This window comes from Artibeus jamaicensis, unplaced genomic scaffold (genome assembly GCF_021234435.1).
Source record: "Artibeus jamaicensis isolate MK-2021 breed Jamaican fruit bat unplaced genomic scaffold, CSHL_Jam_final contig_519, whole genome shotgun sequence".
NCBI classification, from domain to species: Eukaryota; Metazoa; Chordata; class Mammalia; order Chiroptera; family Phyllostomidae; genus Artibeus; species Artibeus jamaicensis.
In genome coordinates this window covers 48476689-48503654 of record NW_026521871.1, presented here as the reverse complement: position 1 = coordinate 48503654, position 26966 = coordinate 48476689, and the positions used below count along the sequence as shown (strand labels likewise).

Genomic DNA, 26966 nt, shown 5'->3' with positions numbered 1-26966 from the left:
TTGTGTTTGCCATAGAGTTTATTTACTCTTTTGCACTATTTTCTAAGTGTACAGAGCCCTGTGCATCTTTGTAGTCACCAAGTTTTACCAAAAAAAAAAAAAAAAGTGTTCCATAAAGCGAATGTGAAAAGCTCACTGAGGAAACACATTACACGATACATGGCAAGAGTGCCAACACTGTGTGTGCTAGTGTGTGCCCACCATTCTTGTTTACAAAGTGTGCATGCATGGTTTGTAAATCGCTGTGGCTTCAGCGGCACATCCGTGTGCTTCCACTGTCCAGCGGGCACCCTCACACAGCCCCCATTCGGTTGGTGGTTTTGAACTTACCCCCACCACACCCCCATTTTTTGAGACACAAAGCACTTACTCCCAGTGGAAACTGACCCCAAGTGAATAATCCGACCTCAGTGGAGAGTGTCTTTGGGAGCAAGGACATTTGATTCCAGAGGGACACAGGGAGAGATGCTAGTTGCTCTCAGCCCCCGAGCCAGCCAAGGGCACACTTGAGAGCTGAGTTTCCCACCCTGTTCCTGGGATCGTCGTGCCTGCCGGGGAGCTGAGGACCCCCTCGGTTTTGCGTACGTCAGCGTGACCCACCCGGGCCCCATACCCATGACACAGCCCTGCACCTGCTTCACTTCCAGTCTGTGGCCAATGTGTTTCTAGCTCGCCGACAGCTGGGGACTTGGTTCATGGAGGGGCGACCATATACCTTTGCCCGGGAAGCCTCTCCTGGGTGCTGTGAGTTTAGAGGAACCGTGTGAGGCGGTGGCTCCGTGGGGTCAGAGAGCCATTCCCCGCGGAGGGCAGAGGCGCAGGGAGCACCCCCACCCCCGCCCTCCCAGCCCTGCTCCCCTGGCGGCAGCGGAGGACTCTCAGAGACCCTCCCCACACACCGCACAGAGGTCTGGCAACCCCAGAAGAAACTCAGAAGGTTGGCTCAGACAGTACATCTCCTGAGGCCCTTTCCCATCTGTCTCTGGCGTAGTCGACTACCCTGTTGAACATTAAGTTTCAAGGTTATGGATTCAGGCAGGGCCAAGAGAAGGCAGATGATCTGGAGTCACAGCAGACTGGGGTGCAAAGGGAAAAGTGTGTGTGTTCTTTCTCACTCCCCTCGGTCCCCACCAGGGCTTCCAACTATGGGTTGCCTTTCCTTGGGGACAAAGTGTTCTGCACCCCTCCCCCACAGGGACCTGAGGCCAGGAGTTCAGTGGGTTAGGGGTTGACAGGTCTTGGGAAGGGTATATTTTCTGGGCACCCCCAGGAGCTGAGTCTTCTCTGTCCACTCAAGGTGGTGGTCAATGCCCTGGTGGGCGCCATCCCATCCATCATGAACGTGCTGCTCGTCTGCCTCATCTTCTGGCTCATCTTCAGCATCATGGGCGTGAACCTCTTCGCGGGGAAGTTTGGGAGGTGCATCAACCAGACGGAAGGGGACCTGCCTTTAAACTACACCATCGTGAACAACAAGAGTGACTGTGAGTCTTTCAACATGACCGGCGAGTTATACTGGACCAAGGTGAAGGTCAACTTTGACAACGTGGGGGCCGGGTACCTGGCCCTTCTGCAGGTGGTAAGTCTCAGAGAGGAGGGCCTCCTTCCGCCCACTGGTTCTCTAGCAACAACACCTGCTCCCATGGTGTGGGCAGGAGGGGGGCAGCCGGACCACTCTGAATCCTCATGGTAGGGCCATGTTGCCCAAGGGAGTTCCAGGTTCTCCAGAGACTCCTTGGCTCCTTGGGGAGCCCCTAGATTGGCCTTTCTGGAGCAGATGCCCCATTCTCCAAGCTCCGTGGCATGGGGGTTGGGCGCTGAGGCAGAACTACTTTCCCAGTCAGCAGTCAAGTTCAACTCCCCATGCAGTCAGTTTGGCAGTGTGATGGCATAGGTTAAAAATGAAAGACCACAGCCCTGGCTGGTGTGGCTCAGTGGATTGAGTGCCAGCCTGTGAACTGAAAGGTCACTGGTTCGATTCCCAGTCAGGGCACATGCCTGGGTTGCAGGCACGGGGTCTCCAATTGGGGTTGGGTGAAAGGCAACCAATTGATGTATCTCTCACACATTGATGTTTCTCTCCCTTTCCTTCTCCCACCCTTGCCCCTCTACCTAAAAATTAATAAAATCTTTTTAAAAAATAAAAGACCATAGAGACCCAGAGGCTGAACTGTTAGCAAAACTGTGGCTCTGGCCATCTCTCTGTTACAAAAAATAGTGCTATCCTCTGCATTGTTTAAAAGAATAGATTTCCTTCCATCCCTGATGTTTAAACACACACAGCCCTACCCAGTCTTCCAAAGCTGTCATTGATTTGAGGATCATGGCTTCAGTGACTGTAACTTGTGCCATAAAATTAACCTGCAAACAGTCCAAACAGCAGACACGCAGTTAGAACCGTAACTCGTGAAGTTGCAGCTCGCTTGCTCTCTGTCCCACTCCAACCCAGACACCTGTTCCCAGTAGTCCCCACAGCAGAGGTAAACTCAGCGGTACACCCATCTGAAAACTTAATGCACGTCCACTCACACCTCCATGCACCCCCTAAATGCCAGTAGTAGCTTTATCCAAAGGCTCCCGTGAAATACCTTGTGGAGAACAGGGTCAGGCCCAAACCCAGAGGTCCTCCAATCCCTGTGACTATCCCTCCGAATGTCAGAGTTTGGTAGGAAAGGCCCCTTTTATAGACTGAGGACTGGCCACCGTTGCAGATAGAACAGCATGGGGGCTGGAAAGAATTTAGCCACAGGCATTTCATAACCTTGGGTGGTCCTCAGCAGTCCCCAAAGCATTTCCAGGCCTGTCTGCACAGGTGAGGGCCTTGTGGCATAAAGGGCTGAAATCACTTGCCATCTGCAGAGCCGCCTCAGTTTCCCCATCTGTCCTCCCAGCCTCATAAAAACTGCAGCATTGGGCTCTTTGCTCTGAGCAGGTCCCCTTTGTCCTGCACTTCAGAGAACCTGGTAGCTTCCACCCCATGGCTTTTGAAAGCAAGTCCCTAAAGAATTTCAACCTTCCCTCGTACTTAACGGAGTCCTTCAGCCACTGGTGCAGCATTGGTGTGGACACACTTGTACCGTGAAAGGAGGGAGGCTCAGGGCCAGATTGAATTTTGCCAAGGACATAAGGGAGGCCCACCGGGCAGTTGGTCTCACCGCCCAGCCTGTCTCTCAGACTCTTTCAGACTCTCCAAGGCAGCCCGGCCTGGGCCAGGCAGCGCAGCCCACGCTGGCGCCCTGTCTTACTGCCATAGTGCGTGCTGGAGTCGGCGCGGGTGGGTTCATGAGAGCTGATGGTTACGTTTTCAGATATTTTACAAGCTATTATTAAAAATTACATTTTATAAAATCATAATTAACTAAGTGATATTAAAACGAAATGAAAACTCGCCATTACTATCTAGGATCCTCTGTGTTCTTGAGGTTATTACATCTATTATATCTGTGCAGAGAAATCTAGGCTCCTGTGCGTATCCTCCCACCCCGTGCTCTGTGGCAGCAGGCTGGCAATGTGAAATCAGCCACGGTGGGAGGGGTTTTCGCAGGGAAATTGGCAAACCCAACAATCGGAGCTTTTCCTTTCTTCTGCAAATTCATGGTTCACCACTTACCCACACACCACTGGCCAAAGGACTCCATTAAGTACGAGGGAAGGTTGGAATTCTTTAGGGACTTGCTTTCAAAAGCCATGGGGCAGAAGCTACCAGGTTCTCTGAGGTGCAGGACAAAGGGGTCCTGGTCAGAGCAGAGAGCCCAAGCCCCAGGTCTCTGTCCCTGACATGTGCTGTGGGACTCTGTGTTGTTTTAGAATTTGAAATGCAGGTAGATCTGAAGGGCCAACCTCCTTCAGGCCTCATCCATCATCTCTTGGCCAACATCAAGAAGCCTATACCCTCAAGCATGGCCTTCTTCGGGTATCTGCTTGGCTGGCTTCCCCTCCACCCTCAGCCCTGAACAAGAAGGCCCCTGCCTGACCACCTAGCCGTTTGGACCCTGCTGTAGGGGTCGAGTGGGCTTCTATCTTCTCACAGGAGGCTACTTCCCAGCCTTACCTGTCCGGACAGGACCCCTGGTGGCTCAATCCATGCAGAGTTCAGTGATTTTCTTACTCTTGTCTCTTCCTTTCAGGCAACATTTAAAGGCTGGATGGACATTATGTATGCAGCTGTGGACTCCAGAGGGGTAGGTTGGCCTCTCCCACCCAGTCAGGCACTTAAGGCTCTGGGCTGCTTGGCCACTGAGGAATCAAGTCCACGTCTGAAAGCCCCTCGCCTGCCCCCTTAAGGGCCAGATCTCTGTGTCACCTGCGGTTGAACCCCTCTGGAATGCCCAGGCCTGGCCCCAAGGCAGTGGTCTCCCAAGGAGTCCCCAGATTCCCAAATATCTTTCCAATTGAATTCACTGTAGCTCACTTGAAGCTTAAAGTCTTAACCCCAGGAGGATGGAGTGGGAGCAGCAGAGATGCAAATCAAGCTTCTTTGTCCTTGTACCCCACCCATTCACACTGACAGTTCACAGAAGACTAAGAGACACCTCGTTATGTCAAACCTCCCGATGGCCCAAGGGCAAAAGCCACGTGGGAACATGGTGCCTGGCCTGAGCCCAGCCTGAGCCTGCTGTCCTCACCTGCAACCATCCACTTCTCAACTCCACTCCCCACCCACCCAGCCCTGGCCCTGCCCTGTATCACACCTGTGCCGGTGACCTTCCTCTGGACACCCCCTCTCTCCCAGAGAATGGATACCCCCAGGCAGCCCATGGCCTGCCTGTCTGAGCCCCCTGTCTGACTTCTCCCCTTTAGTATGAAGAGCAGCCCCAATGGGAATACAACCTCTACATGTACATCTACTTTGTCGTGTTCATCATCTTCGGGTCTTTCTTCACCCTGAACCTGTTCATCGGTGTCATCATTGACAACTTCAACCAACAGAAGAAAAAGATACGTAGCGCTCCTGCTCCCCCAGGCTGGCAGGGCTGGGGGTCATGGGTTCTGGCTCCCGGCCCCATTTGCTTTCTGCTGAGGGTGGTCCCTGCTTGCTTCTGCAGGATGGAGTGGGGTGGGAGATGGGGGCATCCATGATGAAACATGCCTAGGCCTACAAGAGTGTAACAAGGAGCCCCCCACCTGTCCTAGTCTACCTGAGACATGAGTCTCCTGGGAGAAGCTAGGTGAGGGTGGGGACTCTTCTCCTGGCCCGTAACTAGGGACAAGGGTTGGGGCCTATGCAGAGGCGAAGGTCTTCCTGGAGCCCCCTCAGAGGCGCCATGACTTGTTTGCAGGTATGACCAAGTAGGCAGAGAGAGCCTTCAGCCTGGCTGTGTTGGGCAGGGGAGAAGGTGGGAGTAGGGACAGGATTGGCAGGTCACAAAGCCAGGATGAGCTTGAGGTGAATCGAGGGACCCAGGAAAAGCAGGTTTGGGGAGGAATCTGTGGTACAGGATAGGGACGCACTTTACTGGGAGAGGGAGGAGGGAGGAGGCCAGCCCTGGCACCCTCATTAATGAGGCAAGACTCCTATGCCATGTATGCTGGAGCCTCTGAGAAGCCCAAAATGACTCTGGTGCCTGTCTCTGCACTTAGGGGGCCAGGACATCTTCATGACGGAGGAACAGAAGAAATACTACAATGCCATGAAGAAGCTGGGCTCCAAGAAGCCCCAGAAGCCCATCCCCCGGCCTCTGGTGAGCCCAGCTCCCAAATCAGCAACAGTGGGGAGAACCTGCTGGGGTGGGCGCCTGGGAAGCCCCACAGCCCACGACCAACTACCACAGCCTCTTCACGGTCTTTTAGTGCAGCCTGGGACCCTCAGGCATCGGACCATACACAGAGACCTCAGTTGCATAGAGATAGTAAGGAAGCCATGGAAAGGTTGTGGCAACCAGGGGTCACCCCATCCCATAGAAACCCTTCTGCCTCTGAGTGAGCCCCACATCCCTGCAAGAGCTCAGGCTTTCCCCAGGGAGAGCAGGGAGGTCTTCGTAGCCCCCACCCCTAGTCATTGTCTCATCCGTGAAACCCCCTGAATGGCAGAGGCCCCTGGTGCATGGGACCAGGAGAAGTGCTGGGTCCTCTGCCAGACTGACTCCCTTGCTTGATCAAGCCATTTTCCAAAAGAGCATGTGTATGTTGGAGCAGGGGGGGGGCCAGTAGTCAAAGTAATTAGGTGACATAACCTAAATCACTAGCTAGAGGTGATCATCACCCAGTGTTTTTGATCTAATTCATCAGTTTCATCTGATTCCTTTCTGTTCACCATACTCTATTCTAGGTTAGGGGTGTGTGTGTGTGTGTGTGTGTGTGTGTGTGTATTTTCGCTTATTTATAATCTTCTCTCTTCCCCAAAATAATCTGGGGAAGACACATACAAATATAGTTAGTAGAATAAAGTCAGTTCCTTAAAAAGAGTAGAAGAAATGTACTAACCTAAGGGCAAATAAAATTACTAGGACTGAACTTTAAATTTGACCTTGAACCTTCAGATAGTGGAAACAAAAAGAGAAGCACAGTGAACACTGTGCTAAATGAACTCAAAGGAGGAAAAATTTCCTCCTGAAGACGCATCAGAGAAGGCCTAAGGGATGAGGGAGCCTCAGGCCTGGGCCCCAAGCCCGGGTAGCGCTTCATCGGGAGAGCCAGGCCATTTCAGAGCTCCTGACTTCTTCCCCTCCCTCAATGGTCTGGTGGGGTGTTGGCCTCACCAGACCGTAGCCTAAGCAGGTGGGCAATCTGGGCTGAGAGGCAGCAGCAGGGGGCATGCTGGCCTGCCCAGGACCTTGCTGAACCCATCCTTTGTCCTTTCTTTCAGAACAAGTACCAGGGCTTCATATTCGACATTGTGACCAAGCAGGCCTTTGACGTTATCATCATGTTTCTCATCTTACTGAATATGGTGACCATGATGGTGGAGACAGATGACCAGAGCCCTGAGAAGGTCAACATCTTAGCCAAGATCAACCTGCTCTTCGTAGCCATCTTCACGGGCGAATGCATCATCAAGATGGCCGCCCTGCGGCACTACTACTTCACCAACAGCTGGAACATCTTTGACTTCGTGGTTGTCATCCTCTCCATCGTGGGTGGGTATACCAGTTGTCCAGACCGAGACGCATTCCCCAGGTCAGGGCTTTCCTTCAGCTCATGGTCTGCACTTAATGCCAAGTACTCTGAGGCTCCTTTATGCTTTTCTCTCTACATTCCTCCCCTCTCCCCCATTACACACACAAACACACACTCAAACTCTTGACCCTGCCCTCAGGGAACTCTGCCTTGGAGTAACCGACTTTTCATCTTTCTGCTTTGTGCAGCCTTTGGTGAACTCAAAGGGAAATGCAGGTGCAGCTGCGGTGACGGGCAGGTGGTTAGAAGCTGGGAGTAGCACCAGTAGATGCCAGGGAGGTCCCGGCAGGGTTGAGGGTGAGAGTGTGCCTACTGGGACTGGACTACGCAGGGCAGCCACAGCAGGAATGGAGCTGTTGAGGGACAGTCTCAGAGGCTTCGGAAGGTGCAGCGTGTACCTCGGAACATCTACTGGTTGCAGTGCTTAGCCGTCCCAGTGCTTGGCTGCCCCAGAGAAGCACAGTTCACAGGGATTAACAGGTCAACATGGAGCCAGATTGTCTGAGTTGAATCCCAGCTTCTCACTCACTAGGTGGCCACTTGGGTGAGTTACCTCACCTCTCAGTTTCCTCTTATGGAAAATGAGGAGGATGGTATCAGCTTACATCCTAGGGTGACGGGAAAGGCTTAATGAATGATATGAAGTGTTCAGCTCAGTGCCAGATGGGTGGTAAACAGTGGACACATGTCAGCCAGTGACATTATGATTCTGTGAGGAGTCTGGAAAGATCACTTGGGCCAATACGAGGCAAGTTTATTTCACTCTTTCTCCTATAAGTTATGTCTGTGTTTCTTAACAATCCCAACCCAGAGTAGTCAACAGAGGGCAAGGGGCGGGTAAGCCCTGGAAGCTAGCAGAGTTGAGAGGGTGATGGAAACCATCTCGGGGTGGCTGAGGTGCAGCTGGCGTGGTGTGGCACAGCACAGCGTGGTGCACAAGAGAGTGCTGACTGCCAGTCCAGTGCTCCGTGCACTTAGTGTGCCCATGGATCGTCTGGGCTTGTGAAAATGCAGTGGGTCTGGGGCAGAGCTGAGGTTCTGTATCGCTGATGAGTGCCCAGGAGATCCCGAGGCTGCTGGTCCTCAGACCATACTTTGTGTAGCGTGGAGGTAAGAGGCCTGAATTCTGGTCCAAGTTAGGCCACTAAAATGCTGGCCAAGTCCCTTCAGGCCTCAGAGACCCTGATCTAGAAGATGGACTTAGTACAGTACTATCATGAAGTGTTCTCAGGGGCACTTTGCAAAGGACGTGGGTCTTCATTTTCTGGATCAAATGCAGAAATGGAGATTCAGAGAGGTGAGGAGAGCAGGGCTTTGCAGTTAAACCAATTCTCCTGGAAGGGCCCCTTCTTCCTGGCTCCTTGCTGTTCAGAGACCCCACCCAGCAACGCTGGGCTGGAGGGAGGATACAGGTGCCATGGGTTGCCGCAGTGTCTGTTGTTTTCCCACAGGCACTGTGCTCTCGGACATCATCCAGAAGTACTTCTTCTCCCCAACACTCTTCCGAGTCATCCGCCTGGCCCGAATTGGCCGGGTCCTTAGGCTGATCCGTGGGGCCAAGGGGATCCGCACGCTGCTCTTTGCCCTCATGATGTCCCTGCCTGCCCTCTTCAACATCGGGCTGCTGCTCTTCCTCGTCATGTTCATCTACTCCATCTTCGGCATGGCCAACTTCGCTTATGTCAAGTGGGAAGCTGGCATCGATGATATGTTCAACTTCCAGACCTTCGCCAACAGCATGCTGTGCCTCTTCCAGATCACCACGTCGGCTGGCTGGGACGGTCTCCTCAGCCCCATCCTCAACACGGGCCCCCCCTACTGTGACCCCAATCTGCTCAACAGCAATGGCTCCCGGGGGAACTGTGGGAGCCCAGCCGTGGGCATCCTCTTCTTCACCACCTACATCATCATCTCCTTCCTCATCGTGGTCAACATGTACATCGCCATCATCCTGGAGAACTTCAGCGTGGCCACAGAGGAGAGCACCGAGCCCCTGAGCGAGGACGACTTCGACATGTTCTATGAGATCTGGGAGAAGTTCGACCCTGAGGCCACCCAGTTCATTGAGTACTCGGCCCTGTCCGACTTCGCCGATGCCCTGTCTGAGCCACTCCGAATCGCCAAGCCCAACCAGATAAGCCTCATCAATATGGACCTGCCCATGGTGAGCGGGGACCGTATCCACTGCATGGACATCCTCTTCGCCTTCACCAAGAGGGTCCTGGGTGAGTCTGGAGAGATGGATGCCCTGAAGATCCAGATGGAGGAGAAGTTCATGGCGGCCAACCCATCCAAGATCTCCTACGAGCCCATCACCACCACACTGCGGCGCAAGCATGAGGAAGTGTCAGCCACGATCATCCAGCGGGCCTTCCGGAGGCACCTGCTGCAGCGCTCCGTGAAGCACGCCTCCTTCCTCTTCCGCCAGCAGGGCGGCAGCAGCGGCCTCTCCGAAGAGGATGCCCCTGAGAAAGAGGGCCTCATCGCCTGCAAGATGAATGAGAACTTCTCCCGTCACCTTGGCCCGCCATCCAGCTCCTCCATCTCCTCAACATCCTTCCCGCCTTCCTATGATAGCGTCACCAGGGCCACCAGCGATACCCTCCAGGTGCGGGTGTCTGACTACAGCCACAGCGAGGATCTTGCAGACTTCTCCCCGTCCCCAGACAGGGACCGAGAGTCCATCGTGTGAGCCAGGACACACCAAAAGGCAGCCTGTTGCCTCGAGGCAAACCCAAGTGCAGCCACAAACCAGCGTCCGCTGGGCCTTCCTTGCTTTGGGCCTCAGGGATGAGAGAGGAGCCTCGGGCCCCACCGATGGAAGAGGCAGAGTTCCCTGGCACCCCTGTTGATGGCCAGGAGCAGTTGGCTGAGCCGACCACTAGGGGCGCCCTGTCCCTGGAGGCCCCACACATACCAGTGGCCATGTCTGGCCAGGCAACACGCTGGGCCTCTTTAGAAGCAACTGACCCCAGCTGTTGCGGCAAAATATAAAACCGAGACTGTATATGTTGTGAATGGGCTTTCATAAATTTATTATATTTGATATTTTTTTACTTGAGCAAAAAAACTAACATTTTTTCCGTGGACGTCGGCAGCAACGCACACTGCCCCTCCTGAACTCTGAAGCAGACTGGCTGTGCAGCGGCTGCAACTCTGTTCTCCGAGCAGAAGTGGAATCGGTGTGGCTCCCACAGGCCTTCGATGCCCAGGGGCTCCCCTGCCACTTGGGCCGAGGTGCCAGCAGGGTTGAACCCCTTTTCTCATGCACACGTGTGCACACGCTCACACACAGGCCAGCATGGGCCCCCCCTGACAAGTGTCAGGCAGCCACCCTGCCCCAGTCCCCATGGGTGGGGGTCTTGTCAGCAGGGGCTCCCTCTGGCCTCCCATTGTCCCCAAGTTCCTGTTTACCCCCTGTATTTTTTAGGCAGGCCCTCCTGGGGTCAGTTCTACAAAATTAAAAGGCTTCCAAGAGAGTTGCTGGGGTCCCAGGGCTGGTCCGAGGCACTGAAGTTGCCTTCTCTTCCCAGGAGAGCTTGGCCCCTATAAATGAGTATTAACTTAAACCTGAAGGGCCTGAGGGAGCCAGGCTGCTCATGCCCTGGCACCCAGCTTGTTCTTGCTGCCCAACCTGGCAGAGCCTGCCCCACAGGCCAGGAAGAGAAGGCTGAGCACCATGGGGTGGGGGGCCAAGAAGCTCAACAGCCCTCTGCCCATCTGAAGAAGGGACCCCATTGTCATTGCCGGACCTCTCTGCTCTAACCTTGGAGGCAAGGGGAGTTTCACATGGTCCCCAGCTCCTCTCCAGATGCAGTGGCATGGGAGTGGGGAGGGCAGCTGCATCCTGTGCAGGGAAGGGGCCCCGGAATGGTCAGGCCCTGTTCCTGTGCCCTGGGAGGGGAATGGACCATGGGACCCCTTGGGGAGGGAGTAGTGTGGCCTTGCACCTGCCCCTCAGGCTCAGCTGTGGGTCCTGGTGACACCCACACCCAGGACCCCCTGGAGGATGGTCCAGGCTGTCCCACAGGTCTTGGGAGAAGGCTTTTTCAGGGAAAACCACTTTTTCTAGTACAATTCCCCCAGGGACCTCTTCAGCTGCTGACAATCCTATTTAGCATATGCAAATCTTTTAATGTCGAGAACTGTCACCCTGAGAGTGACAGTGTTGGCTGCTGGAGCCAGAGCAGGCTGGAGCTCCGCTGCCCGATTCCAGCTCCCCAGCAAGGCTGCCTTCCTCCAGGCCACCCAACCTCACCTCCTGGGCAGCCCAGGCAGCCGGAAACCGGCTGTTCCTCACCTACCTCGCCGAGCTGCCCGAGGGCTGGACATCCTGAGCTCCTGGCAGTGCTGGTGGCATTGCCAGTGAGTAAAGTATTACATTTCTTCCTGTCCCCTCGAGTTCCTGTGGTGGCTCCCCCAGCCCCTACCCCACCACACCCCCGAGATTTCTCTTCTCCCCCGTGTTCCCTTTGAGTCCAGTGTGGGGCATGGTTTTCACTGTCCCTGTGACACTTCTCCGAGTGGAAATCTTATTTTTGTAGATGTCTGTGCTTTGCTCTCAAGGCTTGGAGAGGCGTACGCCCTCCCTGCACTCAGCACGCTGCACGGACAGGAATGCGGCCTGGGAGGAGGCCGGGATAACAGCCCCACTGGCCGGAAGGAAGCTGGCATTGTGTGGACAGCCCGGAGCCCTGAGACGGGGGCCCGGGCTGGCTGCTGACAGCGCCAGTGGCTGCAGACAGCGTGGTCGAGGGCAGGGACCAGCTGGACCCGACTCCTTAGCTTTTAGGGTGGTTCTCATTTTTTTTTTCTAGAACTGCACAATGACCAGCAGGAGGGAAAAAGAGTGGAGGAAAAAGGGAGGGAGGGACAAGCATCCAGTGCCAGCTGTTGTCTGAACTAATCGAGCACTTCTCACCAAACTTCGTGTATATATAAGATACATATTTTTAAAACAAACCAATAAATGGCTTACGTGATCTGCCCTGGGCTCTGTTCTTGCACCGATGTTTGACAAGGCCCAAGGAGCCAGCAAGGGGGCCTCGTCCAGGGGGCAAACGTGGACGGCAGTGGTGTTGTATGGCAGCCGGGTCAGTTCCCACGCAGGAGGCCCCATTGTCTTCCCAGGAAGGTGGCAGGTAATGGTGTGGTGTGGGCAGAGCAGTCACCCCTGGCCAGAGGACACCCCAGGCTGTGCCTTCCAGGACTCCGATCCGAAGCATAGCAGAGGGGGAGGACCATGATTTGGGGCTCACACCGTGGGAAAGGTTTGGAAAGGTGGATGAAGGAAGGAGCAGCTGCCTTGGAGAACAGCCAGGTGGTGGCACCTGTGTGTCAAGCTAGGCTTGGACCTGTGACACATGACGCTGACATCCTCCCCCTCCCCTCCCCCATACTCCTCAGTCCATTGTCTCGCTGCTGCCCCAGCCCCCACCTAAAGCTCCCGGCCAGGCATCAGGGCCTTCTCCAACCTCATCTCATGGGTTTCGACCATCCACAGCATTTAACTCAGTGGATAGCAGCCCCTCCTGGAGACCCTCTCTTCCCCAGGCCACTGTGGCGCCACCCCCTCCAGGGTTTCCCTCAGTCTTTTTTAGAGGGGCACATTTTCCAGTGTTGGACTGAATGATCAAGCTCTTGAGGCCCTGGGCCCTCTTCCGAGATAAAAGCGGAAACACCCTCTCACCCCCAGCCGTGCTTTAAAGAAGAGTCTGCACTCTGTACCTGGAAGCCCGGCCTCACCACGGAGCCCCAGGCCCGCACAGGAGGTGGCCTACTCAGGGCATCTCCAGAGCTGCCAGCCCTGAGCTCGTCTGTCTCGACCTTCAGCCTGCAGGGGCAGGTACCCTACCAGTGCCCCCTTCAGCTGCAGGCCTTCCCTCGCCCCTCCCCTGGTCCCACGCCTGCTTGCAACTACGTTCTCTTACGTTTGTAAGGCCCCACCACTGGTCTGTCTGGCTGCTGCTTCCCTGGTCAGGCCAGCATCTTGCCTGATGGCTGCCCTTGCTCCAACCTCGGCCGTTTCACCGGACTCAGCTACCAGATCTAATCCAAGATCGTTGCTTCCTGGATAAAACCCTCCAGTGGCTTCCTGCTGCCCCAGGATCCAGGCAAACCCCTCCGGGCCTCCAGCCCTGCCAACCTTTGCAAATGCATGTCCCTCTAACCCCTCAGAGGCCGGGCTCTTCCTCCTCTCAGCCTTGCCAGCTGCGGTATCCGCCTCCCAGAGCACTCCTGTCCTTTCCACGCAGCCCCCAGGCCTCACCTTGACCTCCCCTCCTCTGGGGGCCCTCCCTGACCACCACCCCACCCCTCCCCCACCGCTCACCTGCTCTGGTCCTTCCCTTGTCACAGGGCTTATCACTTCTCATTGCAAACACCTGCAAAGCCCGTATGTAAACAAACATAACACCCGCCCTCCCCCCCCCCAGTCATCAGCCCAACTCTTATTTTTGTCTCTCCCTGTCCCTCTTGGCTTCATTCAGCACAGATAATCTTCCCCAGCCCTGGTTGAGAACCCAGTGGATCCTGGCTTTTCAGCTCAGTGGTGGGGAAAAGAACGGCAGCCCGCAGTCACTTGACCTTGCGAATAGTCTCAGGCTCATCATTAGGGTGTCCAGTCCCAGGAACATTCGGCCCCTCCCTCCGAGCCCGGCAGGGGCCGGGGGACTCTCATACAGGCCTCTGGGGGCTTTCTGAAGACTCCCTCATGGCATGCTCCCCGCAGACCGCTCAGCCCAGGACATGCACTGTTTTCAGGTGCCCTCATGACCCCTTCCTCTGCCCTTGACACCTGTGAGCCCATCCCCAGCCTGCTCCTGCCAAGGCCCTCTGCCTGCCACGGGGCCCTGACCTGGTGGCACACGCAGCCCCCTCTCAGCCGGCCTCCTCTGGCCCACAGGCAGCACCCAGAGCTCTTGCCCCCACCGCAGCGTGCCCCGCAGCCCCCACCAGAGCAGCTGGCCCGAGACCCTCTCTCCCAGTCCCAGGGCGGGGTCAGGACCCCGCCACCCATCCACCTGAGATTTTCTTAGGCTGAGCAAGGCCCAGGCCTCCCCACCTCCAACCTGTCCAAGCTCTTCTAGAAAGCCCTGGAAGCCCGTTTGCAGGCCTGGGCTAGGAGGCACCGCTGGCCCACCCACAGTCTCCGGTCCAAGGGAAGGCCGCAAGGTCTTGGAATCTCTGGACACCCTTCTCCAAAGAAACCAGCCGACAGGTCCTAGGCGCCCCCCTCTCTTGGACCCTTTTTTATGTGTGACTTGATGTGCCTGCAGGTCCCAGTGTCTAGCACCACTTCCCTTGTAAACAAGCTGCACAGGAGATACTTGCTGCTTGGTATCCTGAAACCCTTGGTTTTAGTCCTTTGGTCAAAACTGGGGCAGAGCCCTGGCTGGTGTGACTCAGCGGATTGAGAGTGGGCCTGCAAACCAAAGGGTCACTGGTTTGATTCCCAGTCAGGGCACATGCCTGGGTTGCAGGCCAGGTCCCCAGTTAGGGGCACGTGAGAGGCAACCACACAATGATGCTTCTCTCCCTCTCTTTCTCCCTCCCTTCCACTCTCTAAAAATAAATAAATCTTAAAAAAAGAAAACTGGGGCAGGGACGGTCCATTTTAACCTTCTGTGACACTCGTTTGTCTTTTTCCAATGAGACTGGGGCTTTTCAAAGGGAAGCTCATATCCAGTGTAGCAGGTCAAGGCCAGCTTTTGAAAAAAGAGTATCAGCCCTGGCCCGTGGCTCAGTTGGTGGAGCATCGCCCCTTGCACTGGAAGGTGCAGGTTCAATCCCAGTCACAGAACATACCTAGGCTGTGAGCTTGATGATGCCTGGTCAGGATGCATAGGGGAGGCATCGATCTATGTTCTTCTCTCTCTCTCTCTCTCTCTCTCAAAATCAATACACATATCCTTAGGTGAGGATTTTTTAAAGACTATCAGAATTTACAACAGCTGTACGTTCTGTGTGGTAGGGGGCAGTGCGGTCTTGTGAACCTGTTGTTTCAGGTATGTGCAGAGCCTGGGGGGGCACCTGGACAGCGCAGGAGACAGAGTTCTTACTGGAAATCCCAGTGAACAGGCGACAGCAGCGAGAGGACGCAGCCGGGACTTAGGGCAGCAACTCAGCGCCTGCGCGGGGAGTGGGCGAGGGGCGGGAGGGAGGCTCTATGCCACCAGGAGGCTGAGAAGGGGCCGGGCGTCTTCTCACAAGCTCCAGGACGGGACAGCATGTCAGCGCCCGCGTGGTGGCTTCCCCGTCATTCTCAGGACCAAGGGGTGAAGTCTGGAGTTCTCAGGCCTTCCCCGGGGGCTTCCCTGGCTGCCTGAGAAGGGTCTTTCCCTGGCCTGGGAAGCGGCGGGCTCATCTGGAGGGTGGGAGGCAGGAGCGGGGCCCTGTGCTCAGAGCAATGCCAGCGCTGTCACCGGCTGCTCTGGGGTGAGGCTGGGGTCCAGGTGGCGGGCAGCTCCGTGAGGGAGGGACGGACGTCGGCTCCTGTGTCAGCGGGAAGGCATGTGGCCCAGGGAGCTCAGCCTTTGGCAGGGAGAGAAATGCTCCTGGACAGACGTCAGCTGTCACCCTGGGGCCGCAGCGCTGGCAGCTCCCTTGCCCAGTGCCAGCGGCCCCTCCGCCTGCCAGCTCTGACAGCCACGAGACTCAGAGCAGAGGCCGGGAGGGGCAGGGGACAGAGCACGGGTGCTCCTACAGGCGGACCTGGAACTGCAAAGGAGATCGGAGAGCCGCCATGGGCCCCCATGGGCCCCCATAGGAGCCCGGGACTGGTGTCTGACGCCCCGGCGGCCTCTTGCAGCCATCTGTGCTGGAGCGGCGGCTCCGCACCTCCAGGGCTCTGAGCTCACTGCATGGCAGACTGGCCTCGAATCTGGGAGTGGGCAAGGCCAGGCCAGCCGGGCCATTGAACGTCACTCTGCAACCCACCCCTGTGCCTGGCACAGACTGGGAGCTGAGAACGTGTGCAGAAGAGACAACCCAGTCAATTCGCTGTCTGCTGAATTCACCTGGCTCCTCTCCTCCAGTTGAACCGATCCTGTCCTCTGAGGTCCCTGGCCCTTTTCTCATCAGCAGTGCCCCTGCCACACCTGTTTCTTCTGGAAGGTCAGACACAGAGCCCTTTGAGATCCTCACCTACTGGGAGGCACATGTGGATTCATACACATATACTCTCAAGGCTCAGGAAAGAGCGTTCCTGCCAGGGAGGGGGAGGGGTGTGACCCCAAGGAGATGTCCTACATCTCACGAATAAACCTCAAGCTTCTGCCCCAACCCCCCTTGGGCCAGGGGCCTTAGGACATTCCCAGGGACAGAGGCAGGCAGACAGGCCCAAGAAGACTTCATTCAGAGACGACACTCAAAGGCTGGCAGCTGCCAAGCCTCGGGGAGGGTGGGGGATCCCTATCAGAGGGACCCTGGGAGCCCTGCTAGGGCCCCAATCTCCTGTGGTGTCCCAGGTCAGAGGCCAGGCCCGGCCAACCTGAGCCCAGCACATGTAATGACCACGCCGACAAGCACTTCCTCCCACGACAGCTCACAGGGCTGGCATCCTGGGCAGCCGCCAGGCACCTGCTGCCAAAGACAAAAGCCCCGTCATCCCCGCCTTTACGAAGAGACAGGCTGGCTCAGATTCCAGAAATGTGTAGTACAGGTCAACACAGAGCCCCTCTCCCCCGTACGTGGGCTGATAGACAGGCAGCCTGTCCTGGCTCCCACACTAAGCTGTGTCCAGCCTCCTTGGCCAAAGAGGCTTGGGGAGTGGGTGCTGGGATTTTAGGTGTGACCGGCCAGGGGCCTGAGCTTGCCTCCAGTATTTGTCCTTGGAGCCGTGTCTCCTGGGGGGACTGTCTGTCTGTCACTCACCCTCTCGGGGTGCCTCGGCTCTTCCTGGAAGGCCAGGGACCATGCTGCTTCTATGTGCAAGGCCGTGGCGGGGAGTCAAGGACCGTGGAAGGCGGGGAAGCTTGACCAAGACCAGCCGGCTTAACAGCGATAATGGGGCCTCCTGTATCCTGTGTCAATCCATCAACTTTATAGTCTTCTCTCCAGACAGGAGACAATGAGGAAATGACAAAAGCCAATCAGGCCAATAAATAAAGGGTAATGGAATAACCAGTATGTGCTGTCCATCCCAAGCCCCAGAGCCAGGAGCAGGGCTGAGCCCCTCCCTTTTGGGTGTCTTGACTTTAGCCACAGGCCCGTGGGGACAGTTAAAACTGGTCAACAACCCCCTCGGGGACACCTGGCTGAGTTTCCAGCTGCCCAGGCCAAGAACCTTGGCGTCATCCCTGCCTCCTCTCTCTCTCTCTCTCTCTCACCCTCCCTCCAATCCGGCAGGAAATCCTGCTCGCTCTGCCTGGGAACTATATTCTAAGCCCAACCCCTTCGGGACACCTCTACTGCCTCCGTGCTGGTCTGAGCCACCACCATCTCTTGCCTGGTTTCTTGCAAAGCCCTCCTCACGGGTCCTGCCCCAGACTCTTCTCTCTCAGCAGCCAGTGGGTCTGCTCAAAGACAAGGCAGATCACGTCACTGCTCTGCTCAGAGCTCCCAGCAGTCCCCACGGCACTTGGAAAAGGGCCCGAGCCCCTGTGCAGCCCCGGTGATCTGCCCCCATCCCCACGCCTGCCTCTCCACATCCCCCTCTATAACTGGCTCAGACTCCACATAAGCCATGCCCACTCTCTGCTGGTTCCCACCCAGACTGGGCACCACCGGCCTTGGGGCTCCAGCACCCGCTGTTCCCTTTGCTTGCCTCCTCTCTCTTTCACGTCTTTTCCCAAATGTCATCTTTGCAACGAGACAGCCAGGACCATCCTACTTCCTGCCCTCTCCAGCCCACTATTTATTTCTCTACTCAAAGCAGGTCCAGTGAGGCATAATTTACATGAGATAAAATTCACCCCATTTCAAAGCCGGGTGTGATGAGTTTTGGCAATGTACAAGCAGCATAGCCACCACCACCAAAATCAAGATATCAAACATTTCTGTTACTCCAAGAATCCCCTCGTGCCTGACCCCGCCCCTGCCCCCTGGGAGCCATGGAGCCGTTTTCTGTGCCTATAGATTTGCCTTTTCTGGAGGGCACCTGTACACAGGTCAGTATACACGCAACCTTTGTGTCCAGCCACTGTCACCGCACGTGATGCATCTGAGACCCAGCCACGTTGGTGTGGGTGTGGGTTCGCTCCTTTTCATTGCTGAGTGGTGTTCCGTTGCGTGGAAGAACCACCATCCATTGTCCATTCAGTAGCTGCGGGACATCTGAGTTGTTGGCAGTTTTTTGCTATTATGAGTAAAGCTTCTATGAACATTTGTGTGGACATATGTTTTTATCTCTTGGACAAATACCTAGGAATTGAATTTCAAGGTCATATGATTAGTGTATGTTTAACTTCATTAGAAGTTCTACAATGTTTTCCAGAATGGTTGCTTGTTTTCATTCCCACCAGCCAGGAAAGTGCCAGTTGCTCCAGATCTGTGCCAATATTTGTCAGTCTTTTTATTTTTTCTTTAATTGTAGCCATGTGAATGGGTGTATCCCATAATTTTAATTTTTTTCCTTTCCTTTTTTAAAATTTTTTATTGATTATGCTGTTACAGTTGTTCTATTCCCCCCTTCATTCCCCTCTACCCTACCCTCCTGTCCCCACCATTACCCCCCTTTTAGTTTATGACCATGTGTCTCAAGTTCTTTAGATTCTATATTTTCCATGCTATTCTTGCCCCCCATCTATTTTCTATCTACTATTTATGCTACTTATTTTCTGAACCTTCTCCCCCCTTCTCCTCCTCCCACTCCCCTGTTGCTAACCCTCCTTGAGATCTTCATTTCTATGTTTCCACTCCTGATCTAGCTGTCCTTTTAGTTTGCTTTTGTTTTAGGTGTGGTTGTTAATAACTGTGAGTTTGTTGTCCTTTCACTGTTCATGTTTCTTTAACTTCTTTTTCTTAGATAAGTCCCTTTAACATTTCATATAATAAGGGCTTGGTGATGATGAACTCCTTGAATTTGATCTTGTTATACCCAGCTAGGAAAATTACAGCTAGGGCATTACCCAACCCTAAATCTGCAGTTCCTGGAACAGGGTAATGAACAAACATCCGGGAACAATTGGGTTTAAAATTCTAGCCAAATAAGGTAACTAACCCGGGCCCGCCAGAAAGTGCCCGCCAGCAGCAGCACCCACCAATCAGGGACCCTCGCCGTTTTTAAATAAGCCAATAGCTAACCGCCACCTCTGCTTCTGTATGCCTTTGCTTGCTTGCTAGAAAATATAAATACCCAGTAGTCTGTAAGCCAGGCGCGACTTCCATTTTGTAGCTCTGAGTAGCTACGTGACTCCGGTCACAGTTGGGGAGGTTCGCCCTTGCGCAGGAAAATCTTTGGCCATTAAAATTTTTATCAATTCGGTTCCGGACTCCGAGAGTGTGTATTTACCTGCCGATCGTCTACAACAATCTTATCTGAGAAGCACTTTATCTGTCCTTCCATTCTAAATGAAAGTTTTGCTGGATAGAGCAATCTTGGTTGTAGGTCTTTGGATTTCATGACTTGGAATACCTCTTTCCAGCCCCTTCTTGCCTGTAAGGTCTCTTTTGAGAAATCCGCTGACAGTCTGATGGGCACTCCTTTGTAGGTGACTGTCCCCTTATCTCTTGCTGCTTCTAGGATTCTCTCCTTCATTTTAATTTTGGCTAATATAATTATGATGTGCCTTGGTGTGTTCCTTCTTGGGTCCAACTTCTTTGGTACTCTCTGAGCTTCCTGGATTTCCTGGAAGTCTATTTCCTTTGCCAGATTGGGGAAATTCTCCTTTATTATTTGTTCAAATAAGTTTTCCACTGGTGGCTGTGCCTTTCCCCCTTCTGGTACCCCTATAATTCGGATGTTGGAGTGTTTAAAGATGTCCTGGAGGTTCCTAAGACTCTCCTCATTTCTTTGAATTCTTGCTTCTTCACCCTTTTCTGTTTGGCCATTATTTGCTTTCTTCTGGTCCACTCCATTGATTTGAGTCCCAGTTTCCTTTTCATTGCTATTGGTTTTCTGTGCAATTCCATTCATTTCAATTAGTTTCGCCTTCATATATTTGTCTAATTTGTGGCTATAATCAACCAGTTCTGTGAGGATCCTGATCACCAGTGTTTTAAACTGTGCGTCTGAGAGTTTTGCTATTTCTTCGTCGCTTAGATTTATAGGCTCTGGGGCTTTGAGATCTTCTTGAGCCATTTTTGGTCTGTTCGGGTCCTTTAAGTGTGAGGAACGGAGCCTTGGACTCCCAGGTCGCAGGGTTGTGACGCTTATGTGGGGGCATGGTCAGCACGGGGAAATGGCGGCACCCTCTGCTGTTTTGCACCACTGGGTAGGAGCAGAGCCTTAGGTGGTTCACCTGGGCCGGCCACTCAGAGTCGCTGGGTTATGACGCTGTATGTGGAGGCGGGGGTCAGAGCAGGGAAATGGCGGCGCCCTCCACTGCCGCTTGCCGCGGGGACCGCTGGGTCCCGGTCCAATCGCCCACTCCCTCGCTTGTCTATCCGCGCACAAATGCGCGACCACAGTGAACCCACAGCCCTGCTCCCTTGCTGTTTCCCCGTGGTCGCTCGCTTGGTCGCTCACTAGGTCCAACCCTGTGCCTGGGTTCCACGCGCCTGAGTCCGTCCCACCGAGTTTTCCTGTGCAACCCCGCTCCACCAGCTGCTGGTTTCGCCCCTTACCGGTCATACTGAAGAATTTGTTGTTAACAGCCTTCCGAAAAGTTCAATTTTCCGTGTTCTGGCTGTGTTTTCTATTGCTAATATTTAGTTGTCTCTAAACTTGGTTGTGTGAGAAGGCACGGCTTATCCACCTATGCCTCCATCTTGGCGGAAGTCCATAATTTTAATTTTCGTTTCCCTGATGACTAAGGGTTTTGAGAATCTTCTCATGCGATTATTGGTCATTCCTTTTTAAAAATTTTTATTTATTGACTTGAGAGAGAGAAACATCTATTTGCTGTTCCCTTCACTGGTGCACTCGCTCATCGGTTGCTTCTGGTCTGTGCCCCAACTGGAGGTTCAACCCACAAGCCTAGCGTATGGGGACAACGCTCCAACCAACTGAGCAATCTAGCCAGGGCTCTTGGTCATTCTTACATCTTCTTCGGTGAAATGTCTGCCACTGCTTTTAAGGAGCGTCAAACAGATACACCATCACCTGAAGGAGCGGACTTCCCGGTGCAGTGTGACAACATTCCACGGCGCCGCCACAGGCTTTCTGTGCGAGCTGAAGAGACTGACCTCATGGTGCCGGTCTCCACCTCCTGGTCTGTAAAATGGACGTGACCACACTTCTCTCCCAGGGCAGTGTGACAGTTGTGCACAGTGAGGCAGGGAGAGAGTTTACAACAGTCCCTGGTAATGACGATTATCATTACTAACCCTCCACGATCTGTTCACATCCATCCCATTTCCCTCTTCAGAGCCCCGTGTTTCCATCTGCAATTGTTGGGGACCAGCTACGGTAATGACCGCCGATTTCCTGCATTGTCCAGTGTTTACTGGCACAGCCCTTACAGGCCCCTTCCTCCACCTGGGAGTGCCCCCCACAGACACAAGTTCCATACACAGCCCTGGAACACTCCCCAGGCTCCTGGCCCACAGAACGGCCTAGGGCCCAGCTCCTCAGTCACCAGCAAGCAGGACCAGGAGGAACTAGAAGGAGACTGAGGAAGAGCTGGGAAGGACAGATGACACCAGGCAAGACCGACAGACCAGGGGGCTATGAAAAGTCATGTGGCCTTGCATGGACAACACCCCCACCTCCATCCCCACGCCTCCTCCCTAGCTCAGCTCCACTGCTTGGGGTGGGCCAGGCCCTCCATTAGCCCCACCCTCACCCCATCTGACCTCTGGAGGAGAGCTGGATCCCCAAGCCGGGAGGGAGGCAGGAGGAGGGCAGGAGTGTTGGGAAATCAGTCCACACAGATCTGGGGCCGATGCCAGGGTGCCACGAGGAGTGAGGAGGAGGTGATGAGAGAAGGGCAGGCCAGCAGGGCCCAGGCCACTGGCGGAATGGGCCAGGGGCAGTGGCTGGGGGAGCTGCAGGACTGGAGGGCTGGGGGAGCTGAGGGGGTTAGGGGGGTTGGAGGCCAGGGGGTGCTGGAAGCCCAGGGCAGGGAGAATAGGAGCAACGGAGGGGCTGGAATGCAGGAAGGGTGAGGAAGATCACAGCAAGGAGAGTGAGGAGGTCGGGGGTGGGGAGTGGGGGCATATGAAGCTCTGGCCTCTCCACCCTCCCGGTCCTTCACTCCCACTAAGCATGCACTTCACGCTCATTGTCACCTCCTCAATTGTGGGCAGCCCCGCCTCGTCTTCCCAGCCTTCAGCCCCAGCAGAGACTCCCTGGGCACCCTGGACGCCCACGCCCTCCTCTCCGCAGGGGCAGCTGCCCCCTCGGTGCCACCCTCACCACCCACCTGCTGCCAGGCCCCAGCCACAGAGGCCCCAAGTCAACGCTCTGCTCCTGTGTCCCACCTGAAGACCACGAGTCCCCGAGGACAGACCCACACGAAGCCATGCACCTGCCCCCATCAGCCCCACCTGCTGCAAGACCCAGCCGCTCCCTTCCTCCTGTGGGTAAATCTAAGCCCAGCCAGCAGGGCTGCCGACACCAGCTGTGTGGCCCGGGACAGAGTGATGGGTGGCAGTGGACCCAGAGCGACAGAGGTCCCCTTCCTCACTCACTTCCACTATGTGAAGGGACCAGCTGAGGAAACTGAGGCATCTGCCCACTCTTCCTTTAGCAACCACACGTGGAGCATGTGATAACTGGAGTTCTACCCGTGAGCCAAAACGGACAAGGCCCCTGCCCTCGGGTAACTCACAGTCCAGTTCAGGAAACAGATATTAACCTCAAAATCTACAACCAAAGGCTGTTGACAGTTGAGAAACTGGAGGCGGAGGGTGGGGCAGGGGGAGCACAACACACAGCAAGTGAGAGAACTCCCGGGGACCGGGCTGGGAAGGCCTCTGTGGAAGACGTGGTGCGTGCGCTGACGTGAGGGGGCGTTGCCGGGCAGAGAGAGGGGAGAGCAGGCGTGAAGGTCCTGAGGAGGGAGGGGGGCAAGGGGCCCAGTTCTCAAGGGAGAGACCGCCCACAGGGCTGGCCCCAACGAGGCTGGGAAAGTGCACCTGAGGCACTGCGGGGCTGTTGGAAGGGTTTCTGCTGCAGATACTTGCAGTTAGTGGAGGGAGGGGCATGGTGGCTGAGTGGGCTTGTACTTTAGGAAGATCCCAACACCTGTGATGAGGGAAAGATTTGGGAGCAGGAGAATGAAGAAGGGAAAACAGGCGAGGCGGCCTCTGCGGGGACAGATGATGGTGGCTTGGGCCAGGATGGGAGCAGTGGAGAGTAGGAGAATCGGGAGCTGTCTAGGATGCTGGAGTGGTAGACAGGGCACCCAAGAGCAGGGGAGGAGGCTCCTCCAGTCTCTGGTGAGGACAGTGGGGAAGGTACCGCAATAGACCTCCTCCAGCTGCCTTAAAGAGCACCTGGCAAGCAGCATGGGTGAGTCAAGGGGGCTTCTCCTATCCAAGAAAGCACTCTGGGTCCCACCTCCCCTAATCCTGCCTCCTGCACCTGCCATGAGCAGAGCAAACTCCAAAAGACAGCAAGAAACAAGAATTCAAAAAAATGAGGAGAGGCTTAGGAACCTCTAAGACATCTTTAAACATTACAACATCCAAATTATAGGGGTACCAGAAGGGGAAGAGGAAGAGAAACAAGTGGAAAACTTATCTGAACAAATAATAAAGGAGAACTTCCCCAATCTGGCAACAGGGGAGTGGGAGGAGGATAAGCTAGGAGAAGGTACAGAGAATAAGTAGCATAGACTGTGGGGAGAAAATAGACAGGGGGAGGGCAAGAGTAGTGTGGGACATGTAGAAGCTGAAGAACTTATGACACATGAACATGAACTAAAGGGGCCAAACGTGGGGGGATGGGGTATGCAGGAGGGTGTGGAATGAAGCGAGGGAAATGGGACAATGGTAATAGCATGATTAATAAAATATATATTTTTAAAAGCCATTAAGGTGGCCTTCCCTGGGTGCCAGTCAGCTTCTTTTCAAACTGTTCCTGTACCTGCTACCCCTGGACATGGCCAGTGGGCTGTCCCGGGCATTCAACCCTCCCCACTGGTCCCCAGAGCCTGGAAGAGGCTGATTTGGAGAGCACACCTCCTGCAGTGCCCCTCCCCCACTGCAGCACAAGCTTTGGTCTGAATGCTTTTCACGCAGGAAAAAGGAACATTTCCAGGTGGAAATCTTCCAAATGTGCCTTCCCCAAGCACCTTGTCACCAGATTGCTCTAAGCCGAAACTTTCTCGTAAACTATCTTCACCTTTGGCTGTTCTCACACAGAGGTCGCATAGCTGTCTGCCTCTGGTATCACACACGCGGCGGGGGAAATGATTTCAGAGGTTCCCACCGCTGGAATCCACAGCAGAATTCTGACCAAGAACATGGGGAAGGGGGGTGAGGTCATGATGCGGGGGCAAAGGAAGGAAAGAGAAGGCAGGAAGGCCCAGCGAGCTGGCGGAGGACTGGGGTCTCCGGGGCACCTCGCTCCTTTCCTCCTCCCATCACCACCCGGCTGTGTCTCCGGTGCTCCCCCCACTGTCACATCCAGGTGCACCAATGGTGAGCATCGTGCACAAGAGGCAACGGGACACCGGTATCGGTGAGCACACACGGCACCCAAATCTTGGTTTCTAAATACCACTCTCCCCTGAAAGGAACTGGGGCTCTGCGATGAAATGGCTGATTCATCGCCGCAGCAAACACCAGAGGAGCCTGGAACAGCGGGGGCCATAGAGCAAGACAGTGCTCACAGGCTGATGGAGGCGGTCTGAAAACTGGTGGGTGAAACTTTCATGGGGAACATAGCACTTCCCTGAGGTTACTTTTTAATTACAAAGAGAAAAGAGCAGTTCTGCAGTGCAGGAGGCGTGTTGGGGGGGAGCGGGCACACACCACCGAAATCACAGGGTGGAAGACAACCTCCCCTCACAGATGGGACCCCCGGACCTGGTGCCTTCTGACTCGGCGCTCGGAGCAAGAGGCAACGTCAGCTTGTAGTAACCTCGCCAAAAATGCAGGACCCGGAACCAGGAATGAGGAAACAGCACCCAGAATTTGAGGGGCATCATTGCACAAAACAACCAGCTGGGTTGTTCAAAAAAGTCAAGTTCAAGAATCACAAAGACAGGCTGAGGGGCTCTTCCAGGTTAAAGGAGGCCAAAGGGGTATGACAGCTAAATGCAGCGGGTGACCCTGGGACAGGAAAACCTATGGACATAAAGGAGGCGCGACTGGGACAGCTGATGAAATCTGAATACGGACAGCGGCTTAGAAAATAGTTGTGTCAATGTTAAATTTTCTGATTTTGATATGGGTACTGTGGTTTTATAAAAGAATGTACTTGTCCTTACTAATATGCCCTTAGGTATTTAGGAGTAAAAACTCATAATGTCTTCAACTCACTCTCAAGTGATTTGGGGGGGGAAAGTGTTCTGTGTACTTGGACTATAGTACATACATGATATGTATATGTAACATGAATATGTAGTACATAGTACATAGCACATATATAAGGTATATTATACACACATATGGGGAGAATTATAAATAACTGGTGAAGTTACATAAAGGAGATAGAGGAATGGCTTGCAACTTTTCTATAAGTTTGAAGTTGCCTCAGAATAAAGTTTCCAAAAATGATCCAGGCCCAAACCTCGGTGGTGCTCAGTCTGTGGCAGGCACCGTTCAAAACGCCTGCGTTCACTCACTGGGAACCCACGCAGCCCCACGCGGCTGTCGGCATGGGCGTCGGCGCTGCATGTGCACCCGCAGGTGGGCAGCTGAGACTCGGAGCGGCGGGGAAGATGCAGAGCGGGGCTGTGAGTCCAGGTCCGGCGGCCTGGCTCGGAGTCCCTGTCCCCAGCCACTGTCTCTGTGGCCTCAGAAGTCGTCCCAAGCTGAGACGGGACCCTAGACGGGGACACACATAGGATGGGCACGTGCTTATACCCACTGATGGGCTGCCTGGTGCAGAATGGTGGCAGCCTGAGGACAAAATAATCTTGAGATCTGGACGTGGACGAGCCTTTGAGAAGGTAGAAGGGAGGCCCGAGTCCGTGCTTGCGGGAGTGGGGGCCCGGATGAACCCCTCCCTCCCGAGGAGGTTTCCTGCAGGCTCTGACCCGGTCCTGTGCGCCTCCCTGGCCTTCCCCAGCGCTCTCAGCTGTTTCTCTTCCCTTGCCCACAAACTCAAATGTAAGGGGGTTCTGGCCCTGGCCTGCCGATGAACAGTGGTCGGGACCTTTGAGGAAAGAAAGGGGGCTCAATAGAGCCTTAGCCCCAAAGCCGGAGTTTGGACTGAAAGCAGATGGCCGCAGGGACAGGAGGGAAGGAAACCAGAGGACCAGCCTTGAGGTGTGCCCAGGGATAATCAGCACCGGTGAGCCGAGCCCTGGGACCCTGGGACCCTGGGACCCTGGGACCTAGGGTAGCAGGAGCAAGCCTGGCAGGGACAGCCTTCCTCACTGTAAGAGAGGCCTGTTGCCTACCACCCTGGAGGGGGCCCAGGCCTCTGGGGCAGAGGCCCAGCCTCAAACAGGGAGTGGAGCGTCGGGTAGGATGCCCGCTTGGTTGGCCCTGTCCAGTCTGGCAGGGAAATGGGCGTGGGGGAGGAAGATGCTGACGTCTGAATTCAGAAGTGGAGTGGACCCCGCCATCCCCTCCCTGCTGAAGGGCCTGTCACATGGCTGCGGTGTCTCACACCTGCTTATCAGGGCTGGGGT

At 54.9% G+C, this 26966-nt stretch overlaps 1 protein-coding gene across 1 annotated transcript in view; it reads left to right on the top strand.

Annotated features, from left to right (window-relative positions):
* The window catches only part of SCN5A (sodium voltage-gated channel alpha subunit 5), a 93075-nt gene extending 80977 nt beyond the window's left edge, over window positions 1-12098 (top strand). The window contains exons 23-28 of the mRNA XM_037148247.2: window positions 1298-1579; window positions 4128-4181; window positions 4801-4938; window positions 5577-5681; window positions 6806-7076; window positions 8568-12098. Of these exons, the coding sequence (XP_037004142.2) occupies window positions 1298-1579; window positions 4128-4181; window positions 4801-4938; window positions 5577-5681; window positions 6806-7076; window positions 8568-9808 (2091 nt within the window). The 3' untranslated portion in view covers window positions 9809-12098. The remainder of the gene's footprint in view (window positions 1-1297; window positions 1580-4127; window positions 4182-4800; window positions 4939-5576; window positions 5682-6805; window positions 7077-8567) is intronic.
* The last annotated feature ends 14868 nt before the right edge of the window (window positions 12099-26966 follow it).